General features: G+C 35.3%; 1 protein-coding gene, 1 long non-coding RNA gene and 1 pseudogene across 2 annotated transcripts; all 3 read left to right on the top strand.

The window, feature by feature from the left end:
* Positions 1–2,115: 2,115 nt before the first annotated feature.
* LOC106310881 lies at positions 2,116–3,428 on the top strand. The gene is made up of 3 exons (XR_001263879.1): positions 2,116–2,505; positions 2,603–2,880; positions 3,173–3,428. It is a non-coding gene; the product is annotated as an uncharacterized LOC106310881 (long non-coding RNA).
* Positions 3,429–4,135: 707 nt separating this feature from the next.
* LOC106309113 (F-box protein At3g19880-like) lies at positions 4,136–4,942 on the top strand. The gene is given in 3 exon segments (XM_013746181.1): positions 4,136–4,172; positions 4,175–4,768; positions 4,875–4,942. Coding segments are annotated over 3 exon segments (699 nt in total).
* Positions 4,943–5,890: 948 nt separating this feature from the next.
* Positions 5,891–6,994, top strand: LOC106311064 (annotated as a pseudogene).
* Positions 6,995–11,107: the final 4,113 nt, after the last annotated feature.

The following is an 11,107-nucleotide window of genomic DNA, read 5'->3' as shown; positions in this document are numbered from 1 at the left end:
CTAGTATATACAATTATTTGCGGGTACTTCGGGTACCCGAACGGGTCCGGGTCCGAACCGAGACCCGCGGGTCCAAAAAAAAAAGACCCAATAAGTAATTAGCATGGACCCGGACCCGGACCCGAACCTGTATTTTTGGGTCGGTTCCGGTTCGGGTCTTCGGGTCCGGGTAAAATGCCCAGGCCTAATCCATTGTTTTATCCCATTTAAGGAGTAGCCAAAAGATCACATAGAAGACAGTAAGATAGAAGACCAAATCAAAGACCTCAGCCACAAGCCGGCGGACAACCCGTCCTCAGAAACAATACCCTTACACTAGGAAGATAAAACTGGAAGGAAAATACTTCCGAAAACAACAACTATAAAGAAATATAAAAAAAAAATTCTAATAAATATAAAAACTAAATACAAACCAACACTTTGAACATAAAATTAAGAAACACCAAATCACTGATTAAAACTATACTAGTCCAACAAAAACCAAACTCCGATGCTTAAGATAACAATTAAACCAGTCATTTCCAACCAAAATAGAGAAAATAAATGAAGCTCCAGCCAAGCTCATGTAGACACCAAATTTACTAGATACGCAAAATTTGATATGTAAAGCAAAAATTTACAAATAACATAAATAAAAATACAACAATATAATACCGTAGTTGGAAAAGAACTAGGTTGAAACAAAGTCGAGATTAAGATCTCTTTCCTTAATCCTTTAAACGTTCGTAGTGCGCCGGTTTGATACGTTTAAGAATCCCAGGATACAATTGTCTATATCTTCAGTCTCACAGCACTTGAGAACCAAAGCCTGTCGAACTTATTTCTATGTGATACTCTTAGACACAAAACAAAAAGAAGTAGAAGATAGTAGCTTTGTCTGTATCGGATGTGTGTGTCCATAGAACGAGAAGAGCATGGTTTTATATAGCCTCATAAAATAACGTGCATCACAAAGCACTAAATGGAGATTTTAATTTTGATTCTATCGTGATTATGAAATCATGGGCTGAAGTGATTCTCCGTATGTTACATCATTGAATCCAAAATCAAATTCATTATTGGTCAAATACGTTAGTCAAAGACAATAGACAAAGAGATCTTATGCTTTATTATTTAGTAAAATAATTAGCAATAGACTTTGGGTTAAGCAAATAATCTTAGTGGTTTAATTCAAAATTCAGTCCAGCCCAAATATCTCTTTTCTTAATACACCAAAGTGTCTACAAAGTTTTTATAACTTTATTTTAGTTTCTCCATTTATACACAAGAGGACTTCCACCTCATATTTCTAATATGAATATTTTACGAACAATTCTATATTATACTTTCATTTTTCATTCAAACGAACTTCGTTTTTGACATATGATTTCACTATAATATAGTGCTCATAACAATGAATCCAATAACAATCCGGTCATTTCGACAATCAAATTGTTGGAAAAAATCACCGGAATATTGGCCATAGCCATTTGTCCAAAAAACAGTTCCAACAGCTCAAACTTTTTCAAAGTGTTTATAGCATATATTCCATACCACAAGAAAGAAAGGTGAATAATGTTTATGATTCAAAGGCTTCATTCTATATATAAACATCAAACGTTCGTAATATAGAACGAAACAAAATATGGGCCGTATATATTGTTCTAGGCCCAAGGATATGTCTAAATATATCTATATAAATAAAGTGGACTCTCCGCAATCTGCCACATCATCAGGAAGATGGGTGCAATTTCTTCCACGTGGCGATATTTTTATGCTAATTTCCGTTGAGTTTCCATTGAAAAGTTTGGGTTACATGTTTTGTTCGGATTAAATCGTTGGGCTTTATTTATTTTTTTTCTGTCAAGGCCCAGCTCATATTGTTTTGCAGGTAGAGGTGGAGAGTCTCCCGACTCTTCACATATCACAGCCTTCGCGTACGTCTTTGTAACGGCTTCAATTATCTTCAGGTTATATTAATCCATCCATTTACTCCTATTCTCTCTAACTAAATCGGCCATAGCATCCTCCTCTGTAATAGACTGCTTCACCTATCAATGTCTCCACTGTTTGGGATGAACAGTCCTACCAAAACCGAAATCCCAAATCCCAAAGGTCTCTCTCTCTCTCTCTCTCTCTCTCAAGCATCAAATCCATTAGTGGCAGAATTTGTTTACTCTGCTCGCCGATTTAACTACGCTGAGCAACCACCGTGTTTGATTAAAGCTTTGTACGTATTTAACCATTTTGATAGTCCGATCATATTTTTTTTTTGTCAAAACCAATGAACCTAGCATCGATTCTTAGGAATGAATCAGTTCAAGGATGTTATCAACGTTTACTTTATACGAAGGGGCTTTCCATTGATCCAAGCAACGTAGCGTACACAATCATGTTTGGCAGACCCTTAAGGTTTTGTGTCTGACACGCCATCATGGATCCATTTGGATGTGTTGGAGAAACTAATAACGGACTATTCAGCGACATGTTTTTTTTTGTGAAGCCACTTGATTTCCTAAACATTTGGTAGTGGATCCATATACACCTTAAGAATATCAAAACTTTATATGAAAGACCAGATGGTGATGCGACCTCTTGGAATTTTGTTGAATGTTCTTTTCAGGATTTAGGCGGGTGAAGCAGCGGTGGATCAGGAGGATAAGATGGTTGTGCCTCCAAGGAAGGAGCATGAGGTAGAGAAGAAACAAGAACCGAAGCATGAACCTGAGCCGGACTTTGGAGAATAAAGAGAGGAAGATAAAAGCTTTGAAGGAAAAAGATGGAGAATTCGGCATACAATGACTTCAAAACACTATAAAGAATTACTCAAAGCCATGGAAATTATTGATGAATATATATCTTTATCACAAATCATCCTGCTGTAATCTGGAGATGGCAAAGGTATAGTCTTTTGTATATGTGTATAGTTTTTATGTAAATTAGTCTACAATTTTTATGTCATTTGTTTGGTATGTGGTTGAGTCTAAATTTGATCATGTTTGGATTCAGTATTATTAGTGAATCAATGTATAGTTCTTATGTATATTAGTCTATATTGATTTGTTTGGTACATGGTTGAGTGTAAATATGATCATGTTTGATTCAGTATGATGAGTGAAGGTATAGTTTCATGTAGTCTACAGTGATTTGCTTGGCTCAAAGTTGAGTCTAAATGTGAATTTGCTTGATTCAGTATGATGAGTGCATCAAGGATTGTGATAAGGCTGTTGAAAAAGTCTATGGGGAAGATGGAAAAAAAGTCTCAAAAGACTGTGAACTTGTGATTGAGTCTTACATAAAGCCCTTACGGAGCACCGCAACCTAAACACGTTGAAGATGCTGAATGAGGCTGAGAACGTCAAGAAAGAGTTGGCGCAGGAAGAATAATTTGATTGGTGAGGTGGAGCATGAGAAAGCTATTTTGGTAAAAAGAGTTATACTAACACCCTGGTGTGTTTGTAATACAGGTAATGAATTCTTCAATGAGCAGAAGTATCATGATCTGTGAAACATCATACTGCGAAAAAAAAAAATCAAAAAGACTTAAGGCCAATTCTAATCATCTTATGTGTGTCACTGTTTTGTATAAAGGCTCAATATTTGATTGTTTGAATTAATTTTTTTGCTTTCAATTTCATACAGGCATACAATAACCGAGCGGTGTGTTACACAAAACTAGGGGCAGTACCCGAAGGATTAAACTATTTGATTATTTGATTTTTTTAAAAAAAAATTTTTTCCTTTCCTCACTCCTAAAATTAAAAAAAAAATGAATAAAATCCTCAATACATACGTAAAACAATAAAATGCATTGCCCCATAAGTAAAAACTTTTTCATTTTCACTCAGTAAGAGACAGAAACGCATTGACATGACATCATGAGATCTACTAACAATAAAATGTATTCATAAAATCAATTATTAGTTCCCGACCCTCAACTCTTAATTGGCAAGAACTAATAATTCAAACTAGATTGGACTAACAACTAGCAGATGAAAAATGAAGAACTAATAATTCAAACTAGATTAAACTAACAACTAGCAGATGAAAAATGAAACTAATGAAATTCAAAAGAGAATGAATGTCCGTATACGCGCCGGAAAACCCCTGGTTTGTTAATAAAATAAAGATATGTTTCAATCTTTTGATTGAAACAATGGCGACGATCTCTGATCTTTCGAGTGATCTGGTAGAATAATACTCACAAGGGTTCCGATAACTTGTTTAGGAACAGTGAGATTGACTTGCAAAAGATGGAACACTTTATCCAAATCTCAGCTTTTATGCAAAGCAGAAGCAAAAGAGCAGTTTCTAGGGTTCATGATAAGTAAAACTAAGCTGTTTTCCTTGAGATTCGACGTGCATGAAAAATTCACAGTAAAGGAGATACTTGATTCGTTTAATCAAGTCGAGATATCTGAAGTTCTTGTCTGCGACGGCTTGTTGTTATGCGTCACTGTCACAAGAGACGAGTACAGTCAACGCCTCATGCTCTGGAACCCATACTTGGGACAAACAAGGTGGATCCAAACAAGAAGATCTTACGATAGATCAGACGTATATGCTCTTGGATACGACAAGAGCACCAACCGTAACCACAAAATCTTGATGTATTGTTATGGTTACAAGGAAGATGAATGTGAAATCTACGATGTTAAGTCCGATTCATGGAGGACTCTTGATGTCAAGCTACACTGGGGCTGGGGCGAAGAGTACTTCCATGTCAGCGCATCGCTGAAAGGAAACACTTACTTTTTGGACCGCGATGGACATGATGAGATGTTCACTGGTTTCCTTGTCTGTTTCGATTTTACAAGATTTGGAGAGCTGCTTCCTCTGCCTTTGGTCTAGTTATAATTCTAGGGTTACTCCTATCTCTTATCTCTTGTTTTCAGGAAGAGAAACTCGCGGCTTTATATATGCGCAGTCCTATATCTGGGATGGGAATTTGGGTTACAACTAAGACTGAGCCCAATAAGCTGTTGTGGAGCAACTTCTTTAAAATTAATTTGGAAGCTATCCCCCGTACTAGTCGTTTTCGAACTCGCAGTTTCTTCATTGATGAAGAGAAGAAACGGTTTTTTTTTTTCCTAATGGCAGTGTTACCAATACCAAGTCCGAGAAGGAGTACTACAACACAGCTTACATCATTGGAGATAATGACTTCTTTAAACAGTGGATCTTGGAAGAACTGACACTCCCCATTATTATTTTGATCCAGTTGTGTGCTCCAACTCTTATGTTCCAAGTTTAGTGCAAATCAAACAAAAGGAGAGAGAAGGAGAATAGGAAGCAGCTCTAGTCCTCCCTACCTATGCAAAAGAAAAACAATAAATTTAATTTAGCTTTTGCCCTTTTTACAATAATATGTTATTTGTGTCTTGCATCACCTCCTTTTTTTTTCTTGTTTTAGTTGCTGCAATGTACTACTTTTAAACAAGGCTAATCATTCTGAAACTTGACTGAAGATGGCGTTATATATTGTTGCGAGGGTACTCGAATCTTTTTATTAAAAAAATATTACATACGATTCTACAGCCGACAATTTTACTTGCCTTCTGAGATTCACGTTTGACTGCATCACCAGAGCCGCTCTATCAGATCAATGCTTGACAATACTTTTTGTGTCATGCTACACATCTCTTGTAAGTCTTTTCTCCTTAATTCGCATAATTCCATCTAATCTGGTGTTTAGGTTTCTGTATTTCTAAAAGGAGAAAGTTTGAAACTCTTTACATTGTTTTTAACTAGTTTTCTATTTGTAAGTGTTGTCCTTTGGGATTGAATTGGTGGGACATAATCTCTGACAAGTTTTTCCAAGGAGATAAGATGTCTATATACGTTATGGTATTTCTCTACAACACTACAGTATTTCTTATGTCATGTTGAATTTCTGTGTTAAACCATTTTCTTTTTGTGAATAGCTTACTTGCTCTGTTTTGTATCAAAGGGATGTGACAAATTAGTATTAAAAAGTTGCAGAGGATTTAATATATTAGAGACAATACTTAGTGAATTTATTCTGCTATCTTATTTTCTTATGAATTAATTGAACTGTTTTGGATAGGTTTTAGCAAAAAGGAAAGGGAAACCATAATGAACCGGAGAAGAAACTGAAAGCTTGTTTCCTTTTAACTTTAATCAATTTTTGTTTCTTCAGTTCTCATGTTTATGTGCGTGTCAGGAACGAATCTTTCTGTGTTCAAGAGAGATATCGATGAACTCATAGGCGAGTTTGTGGAGGTACTTTAGTTTTTTTTTTCCTCCATCTTTGCCACTTTAAATTTCGTATCAATGTTTTCAGACTTTGAACTTGTTGAGTCTTTGATTTTACTTTCAGGGTGATTTGACTTCCTTTGCTGATATGAAGAGGGTGTGGCTATCCCGAAAGTTTTCTTATGTTTATGAAGCACTTCCTAGCTCCAACTTAGTCTTTTTCATTCAGTCATTACTTGCTCATGCCATTGGTACGTTTAGGTCGAACTCATAGTTTTTTGGAACACTTATATCTAATCACCCTTGCTGTTTGTATTCACATTGTGCTTGTTATTTAGCTAAGCCTTATGTCTACAGGTCACATGGTTTGTGTTGATGAAGACTTGGAGGTCTTTACTGTCTCTATTGCCTTCATGAGATCCAACCTTTCAAACCCAAGTTCTGGATTGTAACTCACTTCGTAAAGTGTTTACAATCTGGTGATTGCTTACCTGACAAGTTAGATCCTTTTTAACTAGTTTTCTTTCTTCAAGCCTAGAATGTGAAAGCTGCTGTGATGTGATTCATTGAGGGATCTTATAGTTGAGGCAAATGACAAAGGTGTGGAGATAGCTACTGCTCTGGTGAAACTAATGCTTGACAGAAAGGTGTTTATATTTGGAGCTGTGGACTTTGATGAAGCGTGTACAACCAGGGGCGAATCTAGACAATTTAAACAATGGGTGCATTACTGGTGATGAAATAATAAAATTGCATATGAAAAAGATTGAACTTTGGAAAGTGAGAGTGCACAAACTACTTTTTACCATATAAGCTACCATTTTTTGATGTTTTACATACAAAATTTAAAATTTTAATATAATTGAGGGTGCACATGCCCCCACGCCCTATAACCTGCCTTCGCCACTGTGTACAACCAAGAAAATTCATCAATTGACAGAGCTACAGAACGCACTTGTGCGGTGTACCTATACAAAGTATGTCATTTTGTCCCTTAAGTTACAAATCGTGATTTAATGTAACCTTGTAAGTGATATGATTCTCATCTTGATTTGGACAGATTAACCTCTGACACCAAGATTGAGCTGATTTAGCCATTGTAATCACCGGTCAAATTTTTTATGTATGCCCGCTAATGAAATAGATATGGCAATTACATTTAGGTTTTGAGTCAATTTTTCACAGTATTTCCTTTTCTAGTAATACTAGAAGTCAGGTTGTGTTTAACAACTACACACATCTCAAAAGATCAAAGAGAGCAAGATGTTGATGAGGAGAATATCCATCAAACTATAAAGGTATTCATTATAAAAAAAAATTTCGGATGAATAAATTTAATATTCATTAAAAAAAGTTGATTAGGAGATATGATAATTTTTTTGTGAAATTTAGTATCTAACTATGGGGGATTGAGGATGTAAATTAGGGTCAAGGGTGAGTGTTTTTTTACTATTTGGAAATATATTCTGTCATATATTCTCTTGAGTATTTGTTATATTTGCTGTATTTTCTTAAGAGCTGAGTAACAGAATATAGCCATTGTCTTGTTGGAAGCTAAAACCAAAGAACTAACCATGGATTATAGATGTTGCTGACACAAAATAATTAGATTAGCAATTGATGTTGTACTTTAAGATAAAGGATATATACAATATCATTGTTCTTTTCTAGTAGATTAGATACACCAGAATTTCTGTTATTTTTATAGTAATATAGTTTGTGTTATATTTAGTTGAACACGTCATACGTATGTATGTGGTGTGTATTTTATCAATATTATAAAAACAATTAAACTAAAAGAGGAGTTTATGTGGCTGATTTGGACAAAAGTGACTATGATGATTGTATATCTTCAGATAATGTGGGACCCGGTTAAGGGGGTTGGTGAGATGAGTGGTGTTTGCTGGATCTTTGCCACTGTGGTTGTTGCCTTGGTGGTCCTTTTACCGAGGGCCCACACATTGGATCACCAATATTTATTTTAGTACAAAATTTAGAACTTTAAATAAAAATTAAATATAAAATACGAGAACTAATCTATTAGGATTAAAAATATTTTAACATTAAAAATATAAAATATGAAAATGATATTCATGAATAATCACAGAAATAATTATATTTTAACTGGTTCAAATTTGATATTAAATTTAGTTTATATATCTAAGTTATATTAAATCATATCATATTATTTAGAACTCTATATTAATGATTTGTCGAAAAAAAACTCTATATTAATGAAGATGCTCGCTGGTGATCTTGTTTTTCTTTCGCTTAGTCAAACATTCACTGGTGGTGGAGAGTAAAGAAAATAATAGGGTTGAAGAGTAACTATATACTCCTAGTAAATAATCTTTTACGCAGCCTTTCACTATTTTAATGATGCTACAGGTATAGAGTTTGATTTGTCAACTTTGACTCCCATTTCGCAATAAGAAACCGCGTTTTCGTTAAGAGTCCTGTTTTTATGAAGAGTCGTCAATACATAATTTTAAGATTTATTCTTAGGGTGAACTACCAACCAATAGTATTTCATCATTTCAAATTTAATATCATAAAAAAAAGAAATAAAATATTATCAAGTTATATTATGTTTTTTAAAATAAAAAGGTAAAAAAAATATAGAAGTTACAGAAAAAAGAATTAAAAAAATATTTTTAACGTCGTTAGCAAAACACTAAACCCTAAATCTTAATCTCTAAATCTCTAAACCCTAAACCCTTGGGTAAATCTTAAACCCTTGGAAAAATCCTAAACTCTAAATAAAAAACACTAAAACCCTAAACCCTAAATCCTAACCCTAAACCCTAAATCCTAACCCTAAACCCTTGAGTGTTTTAGTGTTTAGTGATTTTGATTTAGAGTTTAGGATTTATCCAAGGGTTTAGGGTTTACCCAAGGGTTTAGGGTTTAGGGATTAGGATTTAGGGTTTAGAGATTAGGATGTAGGGTTTAGTGTTTTGCTGATGATGTTAAGAATTTTTTTTTTTTTGGAATTTACTACTATTTTTTTATTTATTTCTTTTACCTTTTAATTTTAAAAACATAATATAATTTGACAATATTTTGTTTCCTTTTTTAAAAGATATCGAATATGATATAATACAATCCTATTGGTTGGTGAACCTCACCCTAGGGAGTGAACCAAAAAATAAGTCTAATTTTAAATGTGGAAACTGATGTTTGATAATATATAACGTAATGAAGTTTGTTGTTGAGTAACTCGTCTTTGCGAGCTCATCTCTTTGTAAGCCTATCATCATGTTAAGTTGTTAACTTGTTAAGCTCAAGAAAATCCAGATGCTTAATGTCTGAAATTAAGATTAAGAGACGACTTTGAATGATGCATTCAAGATACTAAAGACGCGCGCTATAAAAAGAGAAAGATGTCACCGTGAAGGGGATAGTCTCTCACTAATTTTGTAGGAAAAAACAATTATGCTCGTATTTCTTTATTTTGTATTAATCAGAGTCTCCCTTTTCAGTTCAGTTTAATGCATTCTGTTCATTTCTTGCTATTCTTATCAAAAAGTAAAAATCGAAAGAAAACGTGTTCCTCGAATAGAATACTACACCAGATCATGCGTCCACATTCCTGTTGAGAGGAATTTAAAACGTTAGATGGTATATTCAACTTAAATGGTGATGTTGTAAAAAGGATGTGTTGATTGTTCTAAAAATTTAGCTCAATGCATGGTGTTTTCCGGTTTATTTGCTTTTTCCTTAGCTATTTTCTTATTAGTTACATGTTCAGTGAAATATCTCAGGAAAAATATATGTAAATAAGTGCCAGAGTTATGATTGTAGTTTCCTATTGGAGTCATCGCCTACTACAATAATGAGAAAGAGCATATATCTAACACCCCTATACCGTTTTAGGCATAAGTCGAACCACCGACCAACAATCAAACAAGAACATAACCGACGGGCCGACCGTCTACCAAGGCTCGGAAGCGCTACATGACGGGTTAACGGGCATCCGGCCAAGGTCACAAAGGGTGCAATTCGTGACTAGGCCAGTCCGCCCACTAACACGTCCCGCCAGATCAAAGCCTAAGGCTTCTCAACTCGTACCCCAATCTGACGTTGTGTTAGCTCGTACAAGATAATATCAGAAACAACAAGGCATTTGCACAAAACATTCGCGTTATTTATTTCATATGGTTCACAACACACAAAATATTATACAAGTGGTGGCATGCCAAGAAAGCCAAAATACATACTTATAGTCTGAAACGCTTTAACCAAAAAGATGCAAATCTACACCAGCCAGCATCCCGCGACCTCTACAAGCTCGCTACTGGTCACCTGAAATAACAACGAGTGAGGAGTGAGTAATCTATCATTACTCAGCGAGTTACAATCCCCAACTAACAAATACAACCCATCGCTATCCCACCCCAAACAATCTAAAGCGAGAGGTTCACCTAATAGCACAATTCAATAACATAAGCAATATCAGAAATACGCAGCGGTAAACGATAGCAAGATAACTAGCATTATGCTAACTACTAGCTCATCACCAAACTCAAACTCGACTTAAACCAGGGTTTAACAACCCGAAACACGATATAATATATATAACAAACTCGGGCCCTGGTGACGTTAGGTTCCTCCTTCATTATCGGCAATATCCTATCTCCCTACAACAAAGGCCAGAAGAAGGAACTTTCAACCGACCGCGGCCCACTGTCCTTCGAGTCACCGCGCGACAGTCCATAGTCCTTCGGGTCACTGCCACATTACACCGTCGTGTAATAACTCAGCCATAGGCCATGACCCCGTCTATCTGAGTCTTCCCGATCCAGCGAATAAAGGGTTTCCTTGAACCCGCCGGGTACGGGGTCTGAAGGAACACTAACTCAACCCAATATGCCTAACATTGTGGGTTACACAAATGCTATCGGCCAATATA

This window comes from Brassica oleracea, chromosome C8, assembly GCF_000695525.1.
Source record: "Brassica oleracea var. oleracea cultivar TO1000 chromosome C8, BOL, whole genome shotgun sequence".
NCBI lineage: Eukaryota > Viridiplantae > Streptophyta > Magnoliopsida > Brassicales > Brassicaceae > Brassica > Brassica oleracea.
This window is presented reverse-complemented; position numbering and strand designations above follow the sequence as displayed.